We start from the raw sequence: 25,295 nt of genomic DNA on the forward strand, positions 1-25,295 counted from the left end.
TCACGACACCCGTTGCGTAGTGACTACTGTACAGAGGTATTGGGTGCCTGCATTGGTCGAGAGGAGTACGAAGGGAAGAGAATTTGTGGTCAGGATTGTGTCTGACATACAGAGTGCGTGGATATTGTGTTGTACGCTGATGAAATTCAAGTGTGTATCGGCGACCCTCAAGCCATCGAATGCGACGGTGCCACTGCTCGTACGATCGCTCAAGTAGCAGTAGCGCCGAGACTGCGGGCGATACTCACATAGAATCAAATGTCTTAGCTCTGCGCTTCGATGCGATATGTCGTTTGATGCGATACAGCAGTGCTCAAGCTCAGCGAGAGGCTTCAGGGTGGTAAGTCTGTGGCGATTCGATGTACAGACGGTGAGTACGATGGTGAATGAGAGGGTGATTACGAAAGTATTACTCACTTGCTGCGTCTGTGTAAGCTTGTGAGGATGAGAGGATGATCTCAAACGTGCGAAAGTCCCATTGCGATCACTGAGGTGTGATGGTGTGTGACAGTGTGTGAGAGGATGGAGAGGGGTATCACGGAGTGGTGAGGGAATGTGAAAGGGAGCGAGCAGGTCTCTTGAGGTGGTGTAGGGACGAGAACTGGTCAGCTCAGAGGCGCGTAGTAGGTAAGCTGTGGACAAAGCAGATGGAAGGTGATGGGGAGAAGAGAAGGGGCAGAGGGAGGAGAGGAAAAAGACGCGGTGATATAAGGGGAGAGATGACTGAGCGCGCAGGCTGGAATTTTCATCATCGTAGCAAAAGGCAAAGGGCGAGGTACGCGGAGGACCGCAGCCGACTCAGGGCCAGGCACACGGGCTTATTGTTGTTGCCGTGTACGCCCTGAGCGGCTATCTCCCAGGGTATCTCCGTGCAACGGCTTTCTTCAAGCGGGGAGCAGAGGAGACCACCACGAGCAAGCAAGGTCCCGATGGTCTGATGTCATCGTTATGCAGAGCAGTCATAGTAGACGTTCATCCGGAGCTCGGTCTCGTCAGCCATTGCGGCTGGTATAGCTGCTCTTGAATCCAGCAGTCGAGAGGTTGGGGAGCACCTTTGCCTGCCACGCTCCGCCGGCTTGGCACACCGCGCGTGGCTCGGCTGCAACTCCACTCGCCCGGACTCCTTCCGCCGAGCTGGGCTGTACGCCTGATTCCCATCTTGTCACCCTACCGAGTTACGATCGTACGCCCTTTCCTCTGCACTTGTTTTGAGCAGAGCACTGCTTATCTCAATTCCCCCTCTTGCTCGCTGCTCTTCGGTAACATGGACGGAGCGCTTGCAGCCGCCATCAAGCAAGGCAAGGCCCTCAAGAGTGAGTACACGCTTGGCGTCGCATCGGTAGTCCCCACCCTTCCAGGACAAGTGGGAGCTAATTGGACGTCTTGCATCCCTTTCTCCCTCGTCTTCCATCAGAGGCTCAAACGAATGACCGATCTGCTCCGGCCATTGCGGGCTCCGTAGGTGGCAGTGGGGGCGGCGGTAGGCCTGCTGGCTCAGCTCCGCCTGTGCCCGGAGCAGCAGCTGCTTCAGCCATGGCATCGGCTGCAGTGACGAAGATGACATCGTCTGGACCGCCAAACCTCGGAGGACTGTTTGCTGGCGGCATGCCTACGCTGAGATCAGCTTCGGGTGGCTCTACAGCTCGTGAGTACGATGACAAGACAAGGTCGGTAGCGTTTGCATTATGAGCTCACATGCCCTCTCTTGTGTCTCACAGCCAAACCTCCGGGACGCCCAGCTCCTCCTCCTGCTTCTTCAGCACCTGCACAACCTCCTCCTGCTCGAGGAGTACCCACACCTCCGCGAGCCTCAGCACCGCCTCCACCGGCACCCCCCAATCGTCCGACAGCGGCAGCACCTCCACCACCTCCTGGTAGACCCGCTCCGCCAGCGTCCGGACCTCCTCCCCCTCCTCCTCCCCCACCTGGAAGGCCGGCCTCATCAGCTCCTCCGCCGCCGACGAGGCCTACATCTTCAGCACCTCCTCCTCCACCTCCCCCTCCTGCTGCTCCACCTACGCCGAGCCGGTCCACTCTGGCGCCAGCTGCCCCGCCTCCGCCTCCACCTCCGCCAGGACCTTCGAAAGGTGCTCCACCGCCTCCTTCGCGCCCGTCTGCCGTACCACCTCGAGCACCACCGCCGCCTCAGCCTCAAACCTCGGCTCCTTCCACTCCCTCACGGAGCGTTCCAGCCCCACCCTCACGCCCGGCTCCTGGAGCATCAGCGGCTCCACCTCCCGCACCTCCACCCCCTCCTCCTCCTTCGGCGGCGCCGTCCACGCCTAGTCGTAGTGTCCCGACAGCGCCTTCGCGATTGGCACCTAGTGGAGCATCAGCAGCACCCCCTCCTCCAGCGCCTTCGCGATTGGCACCTAGTGGAGCATCAGCAGCACCCCCTCCTCCAGCGCCTCCCCCTCCCCCGCCAGCGTCCCGAGCGCCAGCCCCTCCTCCACCCTCGCGGGCACCAGCTCCTCCTCCGCCTTCCAGATCCACTCCGACGTCTAGGCCGCCGCCTCCCCCTGTAGCTGCATCTGCAGCTACTAACGGCAGTGGTCGCAGTACTCCAATTACGAATGGTGCCAACGGTGCTGCGCCCCCTCTTCGTAACTCCATCGTCGGGCCTCCATCCAACGGCTACGGGGCCGGCGGCGGAGGTGGTGGTGGCAGAAGTAAGTGATCTGACCTTTGTGCAACGTCCGAGAAAGAGATGGCTGACCGAAACCTTGCTCACCACCTTGCTTTTGTCTTCAGTTCCTGATCCACCTCCCACATCAGGCTCGCTCTCCTTTACCCCGTCTTCCAATTTTCCTCCCCCTCGAGCGTTCCGTGGGAGCGTGAAGAAGTACCCGGGCGGAAAGGCCAGAGGAAGTACTTTCGACTGGGCGTCCATCTCCTAAAGGGTCTGCGGTGCACAGTGGACACATTGAGATCAAGGCGGGCAGACGCTCCATCCACCTGTATAACGCCTCAGTAGCTTGATCTTCTGCATGCAAGCCAGTACCCACAGTCAATCTATGCTCGTTCTCCATGCAGTCATCGTTGCCAACTTGTATGCTCGCCTCGCTCTACCTGAGAGTCAACGCATTCGTGTGCAGGTAAAGCCGGTCAAAGCCGCTCTTGCTGCTCTTTGGAACTCTGATCTACATTCAGACACAGCTTCAGTCATTGGGAGGTCAGTCAAGCCAGTCAGCGGGTACTGTCCCGGCTCGGCTGAATCCGCTTCGCCTTTGCTCAGCTTCTACCAGCTGACCCGCCTGCGCAGAATGACCTGTTGTGTTCGTTCTTTAAGCGCTCGCAAGTCTTCCAGCTCTTTCTCCTTCCCTTCTGTATCTTTGTCTGTCTGCTGATGCATGCAAGAGGATGCAAAGAAGAGCACAGCATCAAATCGCGCTTGCGATACCTTCTCTCCCAGATAAGAGAATGGACTGACCGCCTTTCAGCTACTTAGCAATAGTCCCTCGTGCCGCACTTAGAAGTCTGATGCAGCTTGCTCAATGTTCATTCGTCTCTGGTACTGCTATCGTGGACAATCTGGGTTCTCTGAAGCTCGCAGATTTGCGCACAGTGGGACGGCGAGCTCATCAAAGGTCTGCTGCACCGGCAGTGGACCGTATATGCTCCCCTTCCGTTCCGGCATCTGCCAGGCGCGTGGCGCAGGGCACGGTCCACCACGCGCCACCCCACTCACGCGCTACGCTGCACAAGTCGACCAACCGTACAGCTCGTGAGATGGTCGTATCGATTGTATTCTGGACCGGAAAAGGGATGAAACAGTTCTGGAAAAGACACTTTCGATGGTGGGAGATCGGTTGGGGGAATTCTGGAGTGATCAAGGAGGGTTGGGCCGCGCGCGGGCGGGACAAGGCGCGCGCTCCGTCTAACTACCACCGGAGTACACCTTACCGAACATGAGCTCCTGGAGCTTGTCGTAACCAGAAAGAACACCAGCTCCAGCGATACCACGCAAGACGTTCGCTCCTGCACCCTTGAAAAGTCTAGCAGGTTGAAAGGGAGGAAGGAGGGTTAGTACGAAGGAAGGAGGAGGAGTTTTGGTCAGCGGGAGGTGTCGGGGGCGTGTGCGAGCTGAAATGGTCCAAAACTCACGACTTGACACCCTCAGCGGCGACGATCTGGCGACCAGCGTCGAGGATACCGTTGTAGTGGGTCTTGGTACCGGAGGTCATCATCATTCGTCGTCGGATGGTGTCGAGAGGGTACGAGGCGAGACCGGCACCGGTGGTGACTCCCCATCCGAGAGCGAAGGAGGCAAGGAAGTTGTTGGAGAGGGCACCAGTGAGCAGGACGGGCTTGAGCGAGTCGTACATTCCGAAGTAGAGACCACGGTAGACGACGATACCAATGACGGAGGGGACGAAACCACGGTAGAGACCAGCGATACCGTCGGTGGCGAGAGTCTTGCGGTAGACGTCTACGAGACCGTTGAACTGGCGCTCACCACCACCCTTGCTGGCAGACTTGGCGTCGTTGGCGAGACGGGTACGGGCGTAGTCGAGAGAGTAGACGAAGAGGAGCGAAGAGGCACCAGCACCTCCACCAGAGGCCAAGTTGGCCGAGAGCTGCTTCCAGTAAGGGTCAGACTTTGGCACCTTGAAGAGCGACTTGAAGAAGTCCTTGAAGGCAAAGTTGAGAGCCTGAGTGGGGAAGTATCGGATGACGTTGGCGGTGTTTCCACGCCAGAGAGAAGTCAGACCCTCCTGCTGGTAGGTTCGGGCGAAGCAGTCTCCGATACCCTAGTGGGTGGAAAAGTCACAGGAGAGGATAGAGCGTTGCAGCAAGATATAATCGGTCAGCAAAGCGATGTATGAGAGATGTGAGACGCAGATCCTGGCCAAACCATTGCCTCGCTGAGGTCAACTCACCTTGTAAGGGGTAGCGAGACGGCCCTGCTTGATCATCTCATCCTGGTTCTGGACGAGGAGCTTGACACGCTCAATGGGGGCAGCAGCGGTCTTGGAGACGGCAGCGGAGATACCACCTGGAAAGAGAGTGCAAGGCGATGCGCAGCCGATAAGCAATGTGTGCTGACAAGCGTCGAGCAAGCGCGATAGCATCTTCCGGCGCTCTATAACTCTGCGGCAAACTCACCCATGAGGAAGTCAGTGGCGAAACCACTGACGGACTTGGTACCGGTCTTGGCGGGGTCAGCTGGTGATTGGAAATTAGCGGCGAATGCACGGGAGGGGATCGTGTGAGCAACGAGTACGGTAGGTGGTTGACACTTCGGCACGATTGCTCGCGTGCCGCAAACGGTCGCGGAAGTACTCACCGACTGTGCCCATTTTGAATCTGAAGAGTGCCAACAGATGAGGAGGGGAAGGGGGAAGGGGGACGAAAGAATTCAGGGTCGGTAAGCACTTGTACCGCCAGAAGAGCTGATAGCAACGCAGCGGCAGAGCGGCGAGACGTAGTGACGATGGCACTAGGTGACAAGCACGATGGGTTGCTGCCGTATGGGAGTAGCGACTGCAGGGCACCCGCATGTGTGCGAACTACCTTCGAATGGTGCCGCCATGCCGTATCTTCCCGGAGTGCGGACCTTCCCGCAATCACATGAGTCCTTCGGGTGAGACACCCAGATCCTGTCGTTTGACGCCCGACCATTGCACTGATATTACGTCGTGCGTACAGATGGGAAGTCCTCAGTGGTCTGCTGATACTCACTTTTTTGAGTGGTGAGGGGGGTATGTGTGTTGATGGGGAACGGGTGTGTTGGAAAGAAGAAGGGGAAGGTGAGGGAGGCGAAAAAACGCTCTTCTCAGCCCCGAGCGGCGGCGGGGCGGCGGCGGCGGGGCGAGGGCCAGGGCAAGGCCAGCACGCACGCACGCCAGCCAGCCTGGCGGGCGAGAAGCAGCCACGCACCAGGGCCCACACACGTCCGTTCGCCCCGCCCACCCAGGCGCATCAGCCCAGAGGAACTTCTGTGCGCGGAGCAGATATGGGAAAACCCGGGCAGAGCATCGGGAATGATTGGAAAGGCGTCCAGGCCAGGCCAAGCGAGCGGACGGGCGGCAATGGCAGCCGAGAGCAGGCAGACCAGAGGAAGCTGAGCGAGGACAGGAAGAAGTGCATGCGAGCGAGCGAGCGAGAGGCGAAGTCGAGAAAAGTAATGCTCAGAGGCGAAAGCAATGGTAGACAGTAAGGCAACTTACGTGGGAGCAGCATAGTTGTCGCTGATGCCAGGTTGCGGACACTGGCGCTTCCGCCATTGAGCCTGAATCTCTCAGTGCGTATCATGTCCTGAAGGCCTCACCCCCGCGAGAACCTCGGCTGTGGTTAGCATGACAGGTGTCGGCCAGGTAAGCTGTCCAATTCAGGGACCTCACGATCCTACGGCTGCAGCAATTCTGGAATGATTCATAACAGTGTCTATTGTACAGCGAATTGCGTGGCACTCTCGATCACGTGCATACGCGTGGACGAACGTAGGCACCGGATACGGACTCCTTTGACGTATCAGGGCGCCGATCAGGGCGCGGCAGCAGCCACACTTGCCGCAAGGACCTGCAACCAGCGCAGACTAACACGCCTGCTTCAGGAGACCTTGGCGATGCTCCATTGAAAGGCTCTGACGTACGAGCGGCACAGCAGAAACTGCGTTGCCTATTGCTGTCTTCCGTCAGGTATATGGCTCCTTGTGACTCTGCGTAGGGCGCAAGGAGAAGTTCGTGATGTGTCAGGACCAACTCTGTCTGCTTCAACGCACTTGTGACGCGGCGCTACTCACCTCTGTGTCAGGACTGCAGTTGGTCTCCTTTCGAAACATCTGTTCAGGAGCGCTCGTAGCGGCCGTACTTCTGTTGGCCCCACCTCCGATTACCCGTTCTCCCATGTTCCCTGTCTTCCTCCCAGTGCTCTTGCCTCTACTTCATCAGACCCTCATAGAATTGGTCCCAACAGCCTCCTCAGATGCACCCCCAGCCTTCCACTTCCCACCACCTTTGTTCCACCCAGCGAGTTCAATCTACTGCCACTTGTCATCAAGTTCAGGTGACTCTTCCCCGCCCTAGCCCGCTTGAACAGAGGTCCGGGACGGCTACCAGCACCCATCTCGTTCAGTACGCCGGTACTGGGGTTGTAGCCTAGCGGCGAGGGTCGAGAACGGGGCTTGCTGACGGGACGGAAACGTTTGGCGGCGCCTTGATGTGTCTTTTGCTTGCCGCCTCCCCAAGAAAGGAGAGAAGGGGCAGTGGAGAACAGGCGAGCAGGCGACGGCTGCTGGAGATAGCCGCGTGTGGATGTGCCCTGTAGGATACGGAGGGAAGGGAGGAGCATGCTTGCGAGAGGTCGACCAAGGAGAAGGACGAGGAGGAGATGGGATTACACAGATGCTCAATGGTCTTGGTCCATCCTCGCCGCCCTTTTTCGCCTTCTCGCTCCACTCCCGCCAGGCGTCCGCTCTTTCCGCTTCCCAACTCGAGTTCAAATTCGCCGCTACTGTGTGACATCCTACATCCTATAGCCCCTGTACATCACAGTGCATCGCTCGTCATGCCCCTGTACGCTGTAGCGTGAGTGCAGACGATCACTCCAGGCTTTGGGCGTCTCTGTTTGAGCTGACAGCCTTCTCTCATGTTTCGCTGATGTAGAGACTTCTGTCGTGAGTATAGTGCATGACACCTCAACTAGAAACGAACAAGCGAAGACGCTGAAGCTCTCCATTCTTTGCCCGTCGCAGTAATTCCGATGGCGACCCCCACGCCCTCGGTGGGAATATACATTGCCGAGTGCCAGCGAGTGCTGGAGAGCATGAAGGCAGAGGGCATCAAGTATGAGGTGAGAGCAGCCGCCTTACGCGGCTTCCCTGTCATCGCCCTTCTTGCTGACACAACCACATCGCCGCCTCTCTCTGCTTCTTCACGGGTCACAGATGCAGTGAGTCATAACCTTCGTCGACTGAGCAGGCATTCTTGAGGTCTCAGCCTGCTCACATGGCAACGCCTTGCATTCACAGCGGCTATGGCACCAACCTCGAAGGCCCCTTCCCTTTAGTCTCGAAAGCAATCGAGCGCTGTCACGAAGCAGTGAGTCCTTTTCCAGTCGCTGCCTCCTCACAGCGTTCTGTGATCCGTCTAGATGCTGAGACTTTGCAAGCCTACCCACGCTCTCCTGGCGGCTCAATCCGAGTAGGTGCACAAGCTCGGTGCCCCGCGAATCGCAACAGACATTCGACTCGGCACACGGGTGGATAAGCTCGGCCCCGGTCAGGAGCAAGGTATGACCACCGAGGGGACTCAAAGTCAGGATCAGAAAGTAAGCAAGGCAGGTGGAGACGATGAGGATTGGGCCAAGGGGCTGGGTGAGAACGAGAGGAAGCGGGAGAGCGTGCGGAGGATCCTCGCGAGGGAAGCATGAGTGCGTAGCCATGCCCTGTGTGGGCTGCGTAGCAATGCAATTCGGGAGCCCAAGAAGCTTCAGACGGGGTCATTCAATCTCTCGCAGTCGTGCAAATTTGTCATCGTCATCAAGGGAAGTATGGTCATTGATAGGCTGAGATTGCATCCCCGATGCGACGAGAGCTGTCCACGTCTACACCATCCGTCTACTCTACAAGGTCTGCATCGCCCCTTTAGATCTTGGCCATGGCAGCAATGTCGGTCGACTGGACGTAGTCTGTGGAGAGGAAAGGTGGAACGGATGAGCATCGTTGCCCATTTGAACTCATAATCTCGAACGCCCTCCATCTCTACTCACCCTCGAGCTCGTCGGCGATCCTCTCCTGCAGGTCATCGAGAGAGACCTTCTCATCCTCGACGACGAGGGTGATCTGGATCTTGCTGACACCGTAACCGACGGGGACGAGCTTGGAAGCACCCCAGACGAGTCCGTCGACCTCGATGGCCCTCAGACCCTCCTCAGCGGCCTTGAGGTCAGTCTCATCATCCCAAGGCTTAACGTCAAGGGTGACAATGGACTTGGCGGCAGCCCTGGGACCCTTTGCGGCCTTCTTCTTCTCGTACTCAGCCACACGCTCGGCCTTGATTCGCTCGTTCTCGGCATCGACCTCCTCGTCATCCGAGCCGAACAGGTCAATGTCTTCGTCCTCGTCCTCGCCAGCCACGGCTACGGCCTTGGCGGCATCGGACTGGACACCAGTGTTGGCAGTGGAGCCGAGGAGGGTAGCGGCCTTGGCCTTGTCTCCTGGCAGGTTGGGGTGCTCCTTCTCGAAGTGAGCAATGTGCACAAACCAGCGGGCGACGTTGGGGTACTTGGTTGCGTCGGGGGCGGAACAAGCCTCGAAGACGGCAACGTCGGCCTTGGAAGGAGCATGTCTGGTTGGAGTAGAGAGTTAAGAGGAGAGGGGGTGAAGAAGAGATGTTGAAGGGTCAGCCCAGTGATCACTAGCTAGAAGAGCATGGGTAACTTTCTCCGTCCCGTTTCCCGTCCTCTGTCTTCCTCTCCACCACTGTTTCGCTCGTTGTCCTCTGCAATTACGATCAGAAAGCCTTAGAAGATTGTGTTGTCGTCACTGCATGAAAGTCGCGGGGTCTTACGCCGCTGGGCTCGGAAACACGGACCAAAGCATAGTAATCATCATATCGTAGGAGCATTGAGAGTGAAAGAGCGCAGCGATGATGTCTCTCCTGGGACAGCGACCCAGCCACTAATGCTGCGCTGTGCAGTCCTTGTCTCTACCGCCCATCCTCTTCGCTCGTCTGTGCCTAGCGCTCTGCAGATACCCCCCCCTTTTGACGCTACTCACCCGTCAATGTAAGACTTGTTGGACAGGAACTGCTCGAGCTTGGCGAGGCCAGAGTCGGAAGTGAAGTCTGGGAGCGACATGATGTGGTTGTTGATCTGTGGTGATATGTGGGTATATAGTCGAGAAGGGGGGGGGGAAGAGGGAGGAGGAGAGCTGGCTGATCAAAAAAAGAAGAAGTGGCTGCTGGGCCGTGTCTGCGTGTGGCTGCCCTGCCTGCTGTGGATTTTCGCGGGATGCGCAACGTGTGGGTGGGTGGAGCGAGGCGTAGGCGTAGGCGTGGGCCAGGCACAGGCGCACAAGGCGGGCGGCTCACGAACACCCATCGGAATTTTGGCAGGGACGGAAGGACAGACTTAGGCAGACAGGCAGGCAGGCAGGCAGCAACCACTCATTCTCACCTCAGTCGTACGCATCTCAGACTACCAACACAGCTGCTGCTCTCCCTCGTCCCTCTCACGCCCACCGCAATGCTGCGTCGCCTCTTTGCTTCCACATCGAAGCTGCCGATCAGAGCGGCAACGACGGCAGTAGCAGCTCCCACTCCCACTCCCACTCCCACACCCGCACCCACTCCCCTTGCCTCCCTCTACTCCCGTCTGCTACATACCACTCCTCGCCTGCACTCTCCCCCACTTCCCATTCCCCATCCGCGGCCAGACATCGCCACACCAATTCAGTTCCTCAAGGCCATCTCTTATCCTCCGCATAGGGACCTCTCCACCGATGGAGGACTTACAGCTTTGATGGGAGAGGGGGAAGGAGAATGGCAAAAGCTATGGGAGCTCAATGGTCAAAGGCTTCGCAAGGCTGGTGTGCCCATCAAACACAGGAGGTGAGCGGTGAGAGAGCGGGAGATGTACGAAAAACGGTGTGCTGAGTGCCAACCGTCCTTTTCAACCCCTCGCAGGTACCTTCTATGGGCAATGGAGAAGTTCCGACAAGGTCTGGATCCCCAAGAGTACAAGATCAGGCCAAAGAAGAAGAAGGTCGTAAGAGGGTGAGTAGGCCCACTTCATAGTCCTCACTCTGCACAAGCTGCCTTGCCTGATGGCAGTACACTGACATCACCACCCATCTTTCCTTGTTCTCCTCCATTTCTTTCGTCCGTCTTTGTGTGCAGATGGGGACCTCGTGTGCAAAAGGGCATTCGAGTCAGTGGACGCAAGAGGCCTGGAGAGAAGAGCCCGCCCTCGCGATAAGCAGCGAGGGCGACGTTAAGCAGCCAGCTGTTCCGTCCTTCCAATTAGCAGCAATGCAGCATTCATATCTACAGCAACGCTTCACGGCCGAGACTGTCTCAGAGGGAACGGTGAACAAGCTGGCAACTGTTCCTAGTATTGCTAGTCCACTCACGGCCACTTACAGGCAGGGAGAGAAGCAAACAGATTACAGCACTGTAGTACTCTCTTGGCTTCCCCGCCTCAGATGTCCTGTACGTAATTGGCGGGGAACACGCCCACCTTGCCCGCCTTGACTCCTTCACACCACCCCGCCCCAAAGTCGTATCCAGTAGAGGTGAGCTCCACCTTTTCACCCTCCAAAAGAGTCAACTCATTATCCTCCTGAGCCGCATAGTCGTATACCGCTCGCACAAAGCGACCTACTCCTTGGGCGCTGGCAGCGCTTCCGGCGCCGGGCCTAGGCGGAGGAGCTCGCCTGCCAGCAGATGGGCGAGAGGCTGCAGCTGAGGGAGCGGCAGTGATGCTCACGTACGAGGCGGGGACAAGGCCCTCAGATCCATGCTCGTCTCTTGCCTTGACCCAGCCCGAGGAGTCATTGTCCTCCTCTATGATTGTCAGATGCTCGCCATCGCTGATGCTGAGCTCTTGAGCAGAAGTGGCCTCGTAGTTGTACATGGCCGTCGCCAAAGGGTGCTGACTGCTGGTCGCAGAGGGCTTTGTGCTCCGCTGTACAGGCGGCGGGCCAGTCCTACGTGCTCCCGCTGCCGGAGGCATCGTTCGACCGTTGGACCGCGCAGGGGCAGCTTCAGAGGAACTAGCCTCTGATGGCGTCGTCGCTCCGGTGACCATTGACGTACGGCGAGAGGTACTGGATTGACTGACCGAGGTCATGGACTGTCGTCTGCTGCTCGCTTCTACCGTGCTGGCTTTGAGGCGCTGAGCTGGCGAGGCGCGACAGTCGGCTGGGACCTTGGGCTCGCATCTGTGCAGCGAGGAGCCGGCAGAGATGGGGAGGTTCTTATCATCAGCGTCTGCTCTGGCCGGTATATACGCTTCGTCCCTCTTCACTACTTTGACTCACTTGGCATGGCACGTAAAGCCACAAGGCTTACATACAAAGCCCTGTCTCGACATACCAAAGATCTTGTTGTCACAGAAGTTGCAAGTCGCGGGTATTGTAAAGTTGTGAGCTTTGAATTGATGAGGACTAGCCTCACCCAGATCACCGCCAAAGGCTTCCGCGATTGAGGCTATCTCCGCCTGGAGGATACTCAATTCGGCCTCGAGCACAATAACGTTACGAGTCGAATCTAGGAGATTGTCCGTGATTTCCTCTGGATCACCGAGAGACGGGTTGTCGGTGTAGGCGACACGTAGCCGCTCCAGGCCTTCTATTTCCTTGATCTTCGAAGCCACAATTGGCCGAACTTCGGAAATCTTCTTCTCTTTGCGGATAATCATATTCTGCAGCGGCACTTTCGAAGCGTCCTCCACTGACATCTCGGGCTATTATGGAGCAAGGAGGGCATTCAGCGTCAGACTGTCTGCGCTTCGCAGACACATTCTCGACCTGCACTCACCGTGTCGAAGAAGCCCACGCATGGTTCGAAGCTGACATCGGCGGGCATGTCAAACCGCCTGACGTTATATTCGGTGTAAACTACTTGATCAGCCTCGACGACCACCTTTGCAGCATCTGCTTCCATACGTCTTTGTTTGGTAGAAATCTTCTCGCTGTGCTCAGCTAATTGGGCCGATATCTTTTTCACGTGTGCGACAAGCTGACGATCTACAAGATCCCAGAGGACTTGGAGATCGTCCTGTAATCGAGGCATGTCGGTACCAAAGAAGCGCTCCTTTGCTCGATTCTGCGCAGCAATCGATACGAGGTAAGCATTCTGAGGAACAAAGGCGGTAAGATCAGCTGCTGAAAGTAGATGAAGTAAAGGAGTCGCGTCTGCTCACCTTTGCATTGAGCATCTCTTGCTCCGATGCATCGTAGCCTTTGCGTGCCCGATCTGAATTTGTGCCGCTTGACTCGGCCTTCTCCCTCTTGTGACGCTGTTGCTCGACTTCTTTGCAGTGCTCATCGTATTTGGACTTTGCCTTGGCCCTGTCACTGTATACTTTCTCGCGATCGGCGATGACCTTCTGATAAAAGGCATGATGCTGCGACAAAGGGAAGAGCTTACCGCGAGTCAGCTGCCGCAAACTCGGGGCGTATGACTTCACGTACCCTCTCCTCACCTTCTTGCGCATTTCTTCGGCCTTCTTCTCTCCCTTTTCGGTATCTGCTGCCACCTTCTCCAGCTGTCCTGCCAATGCGGTGTGGTCAGCTGACACACTTTCCGAAGCCGCAATGGCCGAGGTGACATAAAATTGGAATGAGCTAGAGGGGAGACAAGAGGTCGTCAATGGGATAGGTACCTTGATGAACGGTCGCCCGCCTCCTTCATTCGCGATGCTCACCTCCGATTCACTACCTCGGGACTCCACTGCTTGCTCGGGTCAGGTCCCACGGTACACTCCATAACCCTCTTGTCCCTTTGAGTGCGGTACTTGTGAGTGAGAGCTCGAAGCTTGTTGGCATATTCCCTCTCGAGCATTGCCCTCTCCGAAAAGAAGGTCGAGGTGTCATGTACCAAGGCGATATGCGCAGACAGGGCAGTTGAGATGACGGAGAATTGGTCCTGTATGTTGGCAAATGCAAGCAAACTTCAGTACGTGCGACGCGCGACACCTGACCTCTCGTCTCTGCTGTCAAACGTACCGGAAGTTCTTGCCCATAGCTGGTCGAAGTCATCTTCGTCAATCTCCTCGAGCTCGAGGTGGTAACGACTAAGCTCTACCTACGCCAAGCGGAAAGGGCAGGAGTGGTCGGCGGCGCACTTGGCCGTGGCCCGGATGGCCCGAACGCAGGCAAGCGGGCCTGGCGCCGCGCCACGCTCATCAACGCGCCTCGCTTTCCGCCTCCCGCGACGACTGGGTTGCTTTCGAGGTTCTTCGCCCCGCACGGCGTACGTACGTACGGCACCCCTCTGACCACATCGAGCACATCTACTCTCTTCACGTAACACAGCATCTCCTCACCAATGACCTAGTCTTCCCCCCAACGCAGGCATCGCACAATGAGTGGTAGCTATCACCATGGTCGTGACGGCAATCGCCACTCTACACTCGTCGCAGGCCCTTCTGGCGAGTGGGGGACTCCCTCGCCCCCGCGAAGCCACGAACGTCAAGGCTTGCCCCGGCAACCCTCACACTTGGCCAAGGCATCTCAGAATACTTCGCAAAAGGAATCGCTTGGAGTGGGGTCCCATCACAGGAACCCTTTCCGATCCCACCACTCACAAACAATGCCACACTCGAACGGTCAGTCCAGCTCCCGCGAGTGGGCTAGCAGTGAGAGGTCATCTCCCTATCACGCATATCTGCAGTCTACTGCTCACCTCACACCTAGCACTTCGAGTCCCATACCCCCTGTATTGAACAATCCCTTCGCAAGGTCGACCTCTGGACCACAGCCACAATTCAAGGCCAAAAGTCAGCCCTCTTCACAGGCGGGCCGTTCCTTTTCCACTTCTGGTCCGAGCAAAGCAAAGGGGGTATCGGAACTGATCAGCATGTTCGACGGAAAGCCAATTGAGAAGGGGTGGGTATGGGAGGCCTCTTCAGATCTGGGTCTAAGTGATATGCGCTAATGATTTCCCTTTCTCTATCTCGCTATCGCAGGACTCGAAGCGCTTTGAACGTCCCCCTTGGCCACCCCTTTGGCTCTTCCTCTGTCCATCCGAACCCAAGCCTGAACACGCTAGCGGCCGCCATGGGTCAAAGGGAGGTCTTCATGTCGTCCGTAGCGTCACCCTCTCGACGTCACCAATCACAATCGTCAAGAGTGGGCTCTTCTTCGCGGCATATAGCCCCATCCATGGCTGACCGTAAACGGCCTCAGCAGCAATCCACCTCTCACTTCAGCGATAGAAACAGCTCTCAAAGCAGTTCGCAGAGTAAGCCTACACCAGCTTCACAGCAGAACGGATCTGCATCCCAACAACACTCAGCACTGCAAGGATCCGGCCATAGCGGCAGCTCAGAGCTGACTCTGGCAGCACCGCTTGAGGCTAGGAATCTCGACCGAGACACTTCGGCAGCTGGCTTCAAAATCGCATCTACAGTCAAGTCAGAGCTCGAGGGTCCTCCCCGAGCTGAGCTACCATTGCTGCCCTCCGACGCCAATGCGGACCACTTCTCTCCGTCTGCGGAGCAAAATCATCACCACAGTGCCCTCGAAAGCGACGATGACTCCCAACGCTCGCAGACTCCCAGACAAGACAGTCAGTCGATCGTCAGTGGCCCAGCTACAATCGGCTTGGCGACCCCGACGAGCTTCAGCGACAATTCGGGCGTCTTCTTCAGTCCATCAAGTATTCGGAGTGGTCCAGAGTCACCCGACCCTCTCAATGTCATCTCTCCGCCCCGAAGAAAGAGCGGGCATCGGCAAGAAAGCCCGAGCACCAGGAAGTCGATGGAACATCATCGTTTTCAATCGCAGCACCCTTCGAACTTGAATGCTGCAATGGGTGCATCTATGCGCGCCACGTTGGCGAGCACTAGCAAGCGGCAATTGGACGATGCCCCTGAGCCGGAGGGCAGTGCAGCACAGCAGAGAAAGAAGGGCAGAAAAAGCACGAATGCTCATTCGCCAGTAAAGGCGACCAACTTCTATGCCAGTAGCACGGACGAAGCTTCCACCTCTCGACTCACTCAATCTGCCGAGGCTGCTTCTTCCTCAAGCTTGGTGTCTTCAAAGAAGGCATCCACTTCTCAGTCAAAGCCAAGTGCGCCCAAGCCTCGCGGACGGCCTCCTGGATCCAAGAAGAAAGTCACCGCCTTTCCTACAGCTTCGGCAGAAGAGGTCGTCGAGCATGAGGAAGAGAAAAGTGTCCCAGCTGCAGTCGTCGTTCCGACTACAGCCAAGCAGCTACTCAAGGAGGTGACGGCAGAGCGAAGAGGCACCACATTCACCTCCAGTCTCCGCCTCGCTCTGCCTGTGGACGATGAATTCGACTCTGGCTCAGCAGAGGAATGGGACAAGGACAGCGACTACGGCATGCACGATGGAGACGAAACAGTCACTGTAGGAGACAAGACTGCTGCTCTACAGACACCCACAAACACTGACGTGACGCCGTCCGCGCCGAGATCAAAGCCTAGTGTCATCAAAAGTGCTGACAAACGCTCACCAATGAGGAGATTTCTCGACGTAATGGAAGACCTCTTCGAGGCGGAAAGCTCTCTGCCGGGCTCCGACAGCATTTCCATCCTGCCAACGGAGCTCGACGCCTCTGCTTCCGATTTCTTTGTTCTAGTCGATGGCATCGCAGTTCTCAAACCAAACCGCATACAGCATCTCAGCAAATTAGTGAGGACTTGTGCGGCCAATCAGAGCGGGAGGCGACCTGTCACCATGCTTGCTGCTGGTGGTGCTGACGGCGGTGCCACCATGTCCGAGCCTGCTTCAATTGCCGAAATCGACCTCCAAGATATGCAGAAGCTGATGCGCATCCTAGCGACTACGGCCAAGATCGGAGAGGGTATCAGTCCTTTTGCAAATTCTGCCAAAGCAGCCGCTGCAGAGGAAAGAGGTAGCGCGAGCCCAAACAAGAGGCGCGGCGCCGGTGCACGCAACACGACTAGGTCTCCACGAAGACCTCGGCGAAGCAAGGGCACGCTCAGCGGAGAGACTGAGGAGGAGCAGGATGCGGAGGAAGTCGAGGAAGGACAGGGCAGCGACAGACTTGCAGTCGAAGAGGGCGAAGATGTGCTCTTGGAAGGCGACGGCACTTCAGACCTGGCGGCTTCTCCGAGGCCCAAGCACACAAAAGAGCCTTCCAGGACATCTGTTTCACCGACAAAGTCAAGAAACGGCGAAGACGACGTAGACACCGAGGCCACTGAAGAGCAGCATCGTCAGCTTGGCGAACAATTGTCTCGGATCGCTACCAGTCTGATGGCTGTAGACTGCTGCTTGAGCATCGTGACGCAGCCTGCTATGGACAAAAGTCTTGCTTCCGAAGAGCTACTACATAGCTGCTTCGAAATGCTTCGAGCATCCCTCGAACAGGTCATCTTCCCCTATGGTGAAGCCTGTTCGAATATCAATGAAGCTTCCCATCCTCTGCTCCAAGCCTGGCTTCGAGTCGTAGCACCGAGTGATGCTAAGAGGGACAAGAAGAAACGTGGACGCCCCAAGAAGCTCGCAGTAGATGCCACGGACGATAACGCAGTGGATCCGTCTGGGATCTTCGCTGGTTGCACCGAGTATCTTGCTAGCATCCTGCGTAGCTGTTGTGTTTTACTATCGCAAGCTCAGAAAGTGGTTCTCCTCCCATCGATATCCCTCTCCGAGACAATCTTATATAGCGCCATCTATGCTGGACTGGGTACTTTCTTTGCCGCAGAGCCAGACACTCTGTCTGGAACATCAGACGCCGCGAAAGCCAGTATCCGTGGGAGGAAAGCCATGGAGGCTTTGGCTCCAGGTGTCGATGCTACAAATACGGTCATGAAATCGCTGAGGCAGCCAGCTCTCGGCTTGCTGTGCAATGTCTTCTCCCTCTACTCGGAACAACGACAATGGATCATCGAGGAAATTCTCACCTCCCTGGTGAAGCTCCCAGACATGAAGAAGCAACGCAAGCAATACGCACTCCACAATGGCAGAGCAATTAGCACGATCACTGCTCTTCTTGTGCAATTGGTCCAAGCGGCTTCCTACGGGCTCAAGAATCGCCTGACGCCTCAGCAGCCGACCGGACAATCTTCGACTATGGCCGCTATCGAGGTCGGTCTTGCAGCGAGTCAACGCGTCGACGAGCAAATTGACGGAGACGATGATGAAGAGCGCTCCTCCACTGCCCACGGCACGTCTTCCAGCGACTACGATCTTGCATCGCTGCGCAAAGCTCTGGACGGTCCTGCGCAGACATCGCGGGCCATTGCTACTTTCTTGATGGGCAGAATCTCAGCAATGAAAGTGACAAAGAGTTCTGGAGACTTCAGCTATGCCTCGGTTGTAGAAATGCTGATCGGAGACCTCTTGACTACAGTCTTCTTACCCGAATGGCCAGCATCCATTCTGATGCTGTCGAGTTTCTGTCGCACCTTCAGCTCAGTGCTAGAGGATCCAAAGATGCTACCAGATGCCAAGGGAGTCGCGTTGGAGCATCTGGGAACGCTGGCTGCCCATTTGCGAGCGAGCCAGCTTAAAGTGGACAGCCTCAGGCCGACCGGGGGCGACCTGCTGGACGGAGTCCGAAGCGCTCCTAGAGCAATGAATGCCATTGAGCAAGCTCGAGACGAGCAGGGCCTTCACGACCTCAATCACGCATACGGAATCATACTTGACCACCTCGCCGCTGCAGAGGTCGATGATCACACATCCAAGAGTGCCAGAGAGTTCCTTTTGGCTCAATGGGGTAGCGAGGTATCTGCTTCGTTGATTCGAACATCGGCCGCTCTTGACATCGCTCGAGGGTCAGAAGAGGAGGACACCCGCGCGGAAGTAGCTCCCATCTCAGAGTACCTTGCCGGGCTGCATCAGTCTCTACTACTACTGTCAAGCTATGGACGAGCGGATGGTGGCCTGTCAAACAACACGGCCAGGGGCGATGTCTTCGCTAGTCGTCCTATAGGGAGCTACGAACAAGCTAGCCAGATTTCTGAGCAGCTCGTTCAAACGACGTCTTATGCAGTCACCTTCGACTTTGCTCGCTCCGTACTTGTCAATGCTTTGGACGGCCAGGCAGTAGGCAACCGAACAAAAGCCATCAGAGGCCTCAGCGCCATATATGCCATCGACGCCACCCTACTGGACTTGGCTGCGATTCGGGATGCCATCGAGACGAGACTATCCGACGAGAGCATCGGCGTCAGGGAGGCCGCCGTAGGACTTCTCTCCAAGTACTTGCTTGGTCAGCCGGAAGACATGCAAAGCATGTATGAGAAGCTACGTGAGCGCATCTTCGACGCCGGCCTTGCTGTCCGCAAGAGGACGCTCAAGCTTCTTGCCAGCATCTACCGGACTCTTCCCTCAGACGAAACACGGATCGATGCATGCATACGCATGGTTCGCTGCGTGAACGACGAGGACGTTGGCATCCAAGATCTCGCAGTCCAGACCCTGGGGGAAATCTGGCTGAACCTCACATCGAGCGGTGAAGACGCGGATGACGTGAGACCAGCAGCTGATGGCAGCAATGCCAACCCGGCTGCACCTTCAGATGCGAAGGGACTCGACGCCGAGGAGCATGATGTGTGCGGTCTGGACAACGACATGGCGGTCATTGTTCGAGTGGCAGGCGCAATTCGCGAGAGACCATCACCTCTTGAAGAGGTCTTCCGGCGCTTCAGCAAGGAGAGAAGCGAAGAAGAATCGAAGAAGCTCGTCGCCAAATTGCAGTCCTTGAGCGACAGACTCATCATCGCTCTGGACGAGGGAGAGGACTCAGGTGACACAGCTACGCTGCTCACCAAGGTCAAGGCCATCTATCTTGTCGTGTCCACCAATCCTGCTGTACTTTCGATTGCGAAAGCAAAGGTGCTCTTGTCACAGCTTCGAGGCTCTCCACAGACGCCGGATGAGGCCAGTGTCCTTGAGACTCTCTTGAAGGTCTTCCGCGTCAGCTTGCCTGTCATGCCAAAGACCGCTCTGGCGTTCGCTGGTCAGTTGGAGGCGGCCCTCCGACCCCTGCTGAACAATCCGCCCCGCCAAATGGCTGCACTGCAAGAGGTAATCGCCTGCTATACCACTATCATCCAGGCGCACACAGAGAGCTACTCCACACTCGTTCGCACTTTCGGTCTCCTTTTCAAGGCCCTCAGCGCAATCGCTGCCAAGCTCTCAGCCCAGCCAGATTCACCCGTTGATCGCAAGTCTAGGATGATCATGTCGGAGGCTGCACTACTATGTGAGCATGCGAACTTTGATGCTCTTCGAAAGCAAAAGCCAGAGCTAGAGCAGGAGATCAATGACACACTAGGCTCAGAATCCATCAAGGACGCCGTATTCTTGCTACTGCTCGCAATTCGACAGAGCCCGACACATCGTTCTGTGGCACTGCAAGACATCGGCACTCTCTTCAGAGGCTTTCCTTTGCTGATGATCGAAGACAAAGGAATGGAGGTCATGGATGCTGCCTTCGGCTCAGAGCAGAACAGTGACAAGGAGATGCTGTTGCGTATCATTCTGGACTTTTTGACGACAGACAGCGCCAAGAGAGCCCCGACAAAAGCAGATGCGAAGACTATTAGCGGGGACGCGACAAGCATTAGGCCGGGGGGTCGCAAGTCCCTCTCAAAGGACGGCGGACAACCAACTCGAGTCGATATGAGTGAATTGGTCGGCAACACGGACAATTTTGCTGACTCGGGTGTCAGCTCGATCCTGGTGCAACGCTACTTGGACCCGATCCTCAACGCTGCTGTAGCGGTGGGCCAACCAGGCCTTCAACGGCCAGCAATGGAGATTCTCAAGTTCATCATTATGCAAGGCTTGTGCCATCCCCTGCAATGCATGCCGACCCTGATCTCCCTTGAGACGACCACCGATTCGAGGATTGCCAATCGCGCGCTGCAACTCCATGAGCATCTGGCATCCAAACATGGTTCGATCCTGGCCGCTCGATACGGAGAACTCATCAAGTCTTCCTTTGAATTCCAGTGGAGTCTGCATCAGCCGACTGCATCTCAACAAGACTTGCGAGGCTATCGCATCGACGCCGTCACGGGGTTGACACATGCCCTCCTCCATCCATGGTACTCTTTGCTGAAGGACAAACGTCAGACTCGCCTCGACTTCTTGAAAGCCATGTCCAAATTTCTGGATTTGGATACGTCCTCTGATGCTTGCACAGACGAGCAAGTGCTACTGTCGCGCTACATCGCTGACAATCTAGCGGTCTTCGAGTACAAGACCTTGGAGGAGGTCTTGGTTGTAATTGCGGATCTCAAGAAGATCCTGGCAGTCTCAGGCGCCCAAGTGAAGTATCTGGCGGAAGAGTACGTTGCCACTGCTGAGCAAGGAAGCGATGCGGAAGCCATGGACGTCGATGAAGATGGATTCGCCGAGTCAGAGCCGAACTGCTCGGATGAGGCGGGTGACGACGAGTCCGGGTCTGATCTCGGTGGCACTCAGCACGACCTCCGAGATGCGGGGCGAGGGTCAATTAGAGGGAACGGCCGAGGGAACACCAAAGCACTGAGCAAGCCTCAATCGGTTGCAGTGGCTCGCATGAGCATTGTTATGGGCACTGTGCTGCTTCTGCGTAATCAACTCAAGGCCGCCTTTGGGCTATCAGAGGAGCGATGCTGCAAATACGAACCAAAGAAGAAGCAATTCAGCGGGGCTGATCGGCCTGCTGTGCGCAAAGGCGGCAATGCGGAGCCTTTGAGCTTCGATGGCCTGCCATTGGCCCTCGACGTCATCTCTTCGAGGCGTCTAGCCCTGGAGCAGATGGCCAACTTCGAGGACCTGATGGACAATGAAGGAAGCATGGCTGAAATGGACGAAGACTGGGAGGAGTGAAGAGGGCTGGAGCGGCAAAGTCAAAGGCTTGGAGACTCATGTGGTAGCGCACTTGTACATTCCCTTCATTTCTTCCAACCAGCATCAATGTTGTTGTCATTCTCGAGTCCTCACACGATCGCCTGTCAATGTAGCGTCCAGCAAATGTGCTCGTGATGAAGGGCGCATCCCGGCGATCTGTGGCTGCACTTCGGCGTCGCTGTTCTTAGGCCCGCTTGGTCTCTTCCGTACCGGCCCTCCACCTCGTTGGCCTGGCGGAGTTGCACCGCCTCGAGGGCAAAGTCGCCGGTTGCCCTGAGGCAAAGCAGGGCCCGCCCTGGGCCGCTCCTTCGCCCGTCACTTCACCTCACCGCTGCCCTGACGACTCCCTCCGAGATTCCCACACCATCGAGGATCACCATCACCCCCGATCCTTCCGGCCTAGAACACACACAGTCCCTCCTCGCCGCCCTCCTCGCTTCCTCGCCTTACCTCGACTCCGATCCATCCCCCCGCCCTCTGCCCAACACTCTACCTTCCATGCCGCTCGACTGACATACGCACGGCCTCATGACTCCCTCCGCTGGTCACGAGCCGCCCGTCGCAGATGACGCGAATCATCGCAGGGCGTCACCCTTGTCCCAGCAAGCACCCAGCCAGGCAGTAGAGGTCTGCAAGGCTGGCTCAGGCCACACTACAGCCCCATCCAACGGCCAATCCGAGCTGCCGAAGGGCCCGTCAGCCTCGGAACCCCCACGGCCAATGTTCACTCGCCTGTCCACCATGCCGGACAGCCGCATCCTCGACCATCCGCGCACCAAGAACAGGCCCATGAGCCAATGGACCATCCCCCGCTCTTCTACGAGCAAGAGCCCCCGGGCAGCAACACTCTTTCTGGGTCAGGATCATGAGCGGTGGCGCATGCGGGACCGAGATAGCATGGGGGCTGGGCTGAAGCTCGCCTGGGGTTGGAGATCTGGCAGCTCGTCTGATCTTCCCGATGCTTCCGTTCTCGAAAGCTACCCCTACGGCGAAGACGATGAGAGTACAGAGGGAGACTTTACGGATACCTTTACCGACGAAGAGAGCGAGAGCGGTCAATCTTCTTCAAAGCTAAGCAGGCGGAGCAGTCGATCTAGTCACAGGTCTCGGACGGGTAGCGGAGCATGGAAGAGGCCTTGTATGAATGCCCTCACATCAGCAACCGGTCAGACTTCGTCAGATGTACACAAGTCAGCTACTCCCAGTGCTTCCTCATCTAAGATGGAAAGCGGCTCTTCCTCCCAGAGTAGCAATGGCTTCCTGGGTCGCAGACCGCGGAGATTTTCTTCAAATGGTCCCGAAGCCGCCTTCCTAAGACACGAGACGGTCATTGGCATCCACACCCCTAGGAGAGACTCGTCATCCTCTTCTCTTTCGTCCGCAAGCGGAAGACAGCTGCCTGCCATCGAGAGGGTCTCTCTTGCGCCTCTAAGCCAAATCAAGACGGGCACACCAGCCCCTTCGAGCAGACCCCCAAGTGGCACATCGTCGAAGGTGGTCATCCCTGCCGCCCTCCAGCAACAGCAGCAGCAGATCAAGCGTGAGCTATCCCCCTCACCGGGCTCGCAACAGAAGCCTGACCTCAGCGGAGTCACTTCGAGGCCGCCCAAGCCCCAGCGCGAGCTGAGCTCCTCTGATCTGCTGAAGAAGGCCGCGGCGATAGCTGCAGCTAGCTCTGTCCCAGCCTCTCCAGAGATAGATGCGCAGACCGCACCGCCTTCTCCTCTATCTCCCAAGGGAGAACGCGGCACCCCGTCAAGTCGCCATACGGCTGATTCATCGTCGAGGTCGGATAGCCCGGGTCCCATCGCTCTTCGCCTTGCGCGACGTAGGAAACCGATCAGCGTAGAAGGGACACTCTATGATCGTACTGGTCCTTTTCGAGAAGGAGCAGTGACTGACGGACTCAGTGTCCGTCTGTTTAGTGCCGAGCACGAGAAGGAGGGCGAGGGCTGGGCAGACAGCGATGAGGATGAGAAGGCGCAGCAGACTTCAACGGCCACATCGCGTAGTCGTCGGCCTCGTAAGACAACCCGCCGACCCCAAGAAGACGAAGATGACGAGAAGTCAGGCAAAATGGAGGCAGAAGCAGCCAATCGTGATAAGAATGGCAGTCACAGAGATGAGGAAGCGGCAGAGGGAGACGAAGCAGAGGTCCCGGCCTGTCCCCTGGTTAACAGGTCTTCCGCTGCAACCACCTACCTGATCACAACCCCTGACAATCGAGTCTCCTCGGCCGCGAAGCTACGACGATGGGCAATGGACGGGTCAGGCAAATTCTACGCTGCTATGGAAATCAAGTCGGTCGAAGCAAAGATCCGCTCAGCGATGGACCCCAACGAAGCTCGCGAAAATGCAGCCTATGCGCGCTCTCTGGCCAAGATCTTGCGATCGACCTACCTCGACGATATACTTACCGAGATTCAAAAGGCCGAGACTTTGAGCACTGGGCGCGCTGCTGTGGCGAAGCTCCTCATGACGAGTGATGGCAAATATATTCGACTTGAAGAGGACTATCCCGAAGAGTCTTTCTTCGTAATAGCTGGTTGCGAAGACGAAGAGCTCTATCCAGTCGTAGCCCTTGTCTTCGTCCAAGCGCTAGCTCACATCCATCGCTTCCATCAAGCAGGCTGGCTGCATGGAGACATCAAGCTCGAAAATCTCATGTTCGACACGAAGGGTGAGCTGGTGGTCATCGACTACGAGAACGCCAATCCCTTCAGGACGCCTGGCGGGGACGAGACGGTCCAGCTGATGAGCTTCGATTGGGTCCCGCCTGAGGCGTCTGGAAGCGACAATGATGGCGGCCGGAGAGTGGGACCAAGTGCAGATCTTTGGGCTCTGGGCGCCAATCTGGTCCGCGCTTTTGCGCTGAGAAATGGTATTGACGATAGCATTGTCAGACAACTCATCTTAGAGGAGCAAGGTCAGAAGAAGTTCCTGGCCTTTCGAGACGAATTGATCAAAACCGGCGACGACAGTAAACGGGCTACAGCGGAGTCGGTAGATCTCGGACCTATCCTTGAGATGCAGAGGGAGGCGGAGACAGAGGTTGAGGGTGGAGGGGCGTTGATGAGTCCTGCCAGGTTATTATTGCCTTTTGCCCTGTCGGCGCCCCGTCTCCTCAAGTACGTTCTTGCCTCGTGCCTCGTGCTCTCGCCCAGCGCACGAGGAGTCGAAGCGGAGCTAGAAGGGCTTCGTCTAGCTGCGGAGCTCCAGAAGGAGAGAGACGGAGACCTTATGAGGCTAGGAACCAAGGCGGTCAGGACAGCAATTGAACTGAGCGGGTCGGAGTGGGTGCGGCCGAAGTTAGAGGAGGCAAGGCTGAGCCTCGGCCTTGGCGACGACGAAGGTGCAGGGGACATATTGGCTGAGGAAAGTGCACAGTAAGAGCTGCAGCAGCACCTTTGCTACTTCAGCGCCAGGCTCAGAGCGTACTCGCTCGTCCCTTCCCTCTTCCCACCCATTCACTCGGCCTTGTCACATGTAATCTCATTCTGCGCCCTCTATCGACGGCCACCATTGCCTGCATCGATGTCAATATCATCTATCCTCCGATCACAATGTGGATAGTGAGCTAGATAGAGTGCTTCACCCCTGACCGAGAGGAGGACAGCTAAACCAGTCCGACGGGCGACGCCGTTGCCATCGCTTGTTGACTGCAGCATGACATCGACTGATGACGCCACCGTGCGGAGACCGCTGCGTCCCAACACGCTCTCTCCACTGTTACCAGAGCACATCTGGCGGACCAAGTCGGGAACCCAATTGGGAGGTACAAACCGTG

At 57.0% G+C, this 25,295-nt stretch overlaps 9 protein-coding genes across 9 annotated transcripts; 5 read left to right on the forward strand and 4 right to left on the reverse strand.

Moving 5' to 3' along the window:
- Positions 1–1,155: 1,155 nt before the first annotated feature.
- BCV69DRAFT_283060 (hypothetical protein) lies at positions 1,156–3,059 on the forward strand. The gene is made up of 3 exons (XM_025492571.1): positions 1,156–1,313; positions 1,415–1,645; positions 1,719–3,059. The coding sequence occupies exons 1-3, from the start codon at positions 1,265–1,267 to the stop codon at positions 2,675–2,677; spliced, it is 1,239 nt and encodes a 412-aa protein (XP_025348011.1). The 5' UTR covers positions 1,156–1,264; the 3' UTR covers positions 2,678–3,059.
- Positions 3,060–3,877: 818 nt separating this feature from the next.
- On the reverse strand, positions 3,878–5,300 carry BCV69DRAFT_277488 (putative ADP, ATP carrier protein; the record flags this gene model as incomplete). Its single annotated transcript, XM_025491154.1, has 5 exons — positions 3,878–3,995; positions 4,105–4,751; positions 4,881–4,996; positions 5,107–5,166; positions 5,288–5,300. The coding sequence occupies 5 exons, from the start codon at positions 5,298–5,300 to the stop codon at positions 3,878–3,880; spliced, it is 954 nt and encodes a 317-aa protein (XP_025348012.1).
- A 1,234-nt stretch (positions 5,301–6,534) lies between these two features.
- On the reverse strand, positions 6,535–7,394 carry BCV69DRAFT_201586 (hypothetical protein). The gene is made up of 2 exons (XM_025489686.1): positions 6,746–7,394; positions 6,535–6,661 (listed from the first exon to the last, which is right to left on the reverse strand). The coding sequence occupies exon 1, from the start codon at positions 7,291–7,293 to the stop codon at positions 6,898–6,900; it is 396 nt and encodes a 131-aa protein (XP_025348013.1). The 5' UTR covers positions 7,294–7,394; the 3' UTR covers positions 6,535–6,661; positions 6,746–6,897.
- Positions 7,395–7,431: 37 nt separating this feature from the next.
- Positions 7,432–8,630, forward strand: BCV69DRAFT_283063 (hypothetical protein). Its single transcript, XM_025492572.1, has 4 exons — positions 7,432–7,529; positions 7,659–7,787; positions 7,973–8,042; positions 8,149–8,630. Exons 1-4 carry the CDS (start codon positions 7,510–7,512, stop codon positions 8,371–8,373), a joined length of 444 nt encoding a protein of 147 aa, XP_025348014.1. The 5' UTR covers positions 7,432–7,509; the 3' UTR covers positions 8,374–8,630.
- BCV69DRAFT_249129 (hypothetical protein) lies at positions 8,588–9,801 on the reverse strand (the record flags this gene model as incomplete). The annotated part of the gene is made up of 3 exons (XM_025490329.1): positions 8,588–8,631; positions 8,713–9,290; positions 9,722–9,801. 3 exons carry the CDS (start codon positions 9,799–9,801, stop codon positions 8,588–8,590), a joined length of 702 nt encoding a protein of 233 aa, XP_025348015.1.
- Positions 9,802–10,188: 387 nt separating this feature from the next.
- BCV69DRAFT_312792 (hypothetical protein) lies at positions 10,189–10,920 on the forward strand (the record flags this gene model as incomplete). The annotated part of the gene is made up of 3 exons (XM_025494969.1): positions 10,189–10,553; positions 10,629–10,718; positions 10,842–10,920. 3 exons carry the CDS (start codon positions 10,189–10,191, stop codon positions 10,918–10,920), a joined length of 534 nt encoding a protein of 177 aa, XP_025348016.1.
- A 108-nt stretch (positions 10,921–11,028) lies between these two features.
- Positions 11,029–13,716, reverse strand: BCV69DRAFT_283064 (hypothetical protein). Its single transcript, XM_025492573.1, has 7 exons — positions 13,673–13,716; positions 13,372–13,592; positions 13,150–13,291; positions 12,868–13,071; positions 12,483–12,800; positions 11,984–12,408; positions 11,029–11,884 (listed from the first exon to the last, which is right to left on the reverse strand). The coding sequence occupies exons 1-7, from the start codon at positions 13,703–13,705 to the stop codon at positions 11,143–11,145; spliced, it is 2,085 nt and encodes a 694-aa protein (XP_025348017.1). The 5' UTR covers positions 13,706–13,716; the 3' UTR covers positions 11,029–11,142.
- Positions 13,717–13,922: 206 nt separating this feature from the next.
- BCV69DRAFT_283065 (hypothetical protein) lies at positions 13,923–21,597 on the forward strand. The gene is made up of 2 exons (XM_025492574.1): positions 13,923–14,554; positions 14,635–21,597. Exons 1-2 carry the CDS (start codon positions 14,031–14,033, stop codon positions 21,485–21,487), a joined length of 7,377 nt encoding a protein of 2,458 aa, XP_025348018.1. The 5' UTR covers positions 13,923–14,030; the 3' UTR covers positions 21,488–21,597.
- Positions 21,598–21,826: 229 nt separating this feature from the next.
- BCV69DRAFT_283066 (hypothetical protein) lies at positions 21,827–25,068 on the forward strand. Its single transcript, XM_025492575.1, has one exon. The coding sequence runs from the start codon at positions 22,037–22,039 to the stop codon at positions 24,896–24,898; it is 2,862 nt and encodes a 953-aa protein (XP_025348019.1). The 5' UTR covers positions 21,827–22,036; the 3' UTR covers positions 24,899–25,068.
- The last annotated feature ends 227 nt before the right edge of the window (positions 25,069–25,295 follow it).

The sequence above is a fragment of the Pseudomicrostroma glucosiphilum genome (genome assembly GCF_003144135.1).
Source record: "Pseudomicrostroma glucosiphilum strain MCA 4718 unplaced genomic scaffold BCV69scaffold_7, whole genome shotgun sequence".
NCBI classification, from domain to species: Eukaryota; Fungi; Basidiomycota; class Exobasidiomycetes; order Microstromatales; family Microstromataceae; genus Microstroma; species Microstroma glucosiphilum.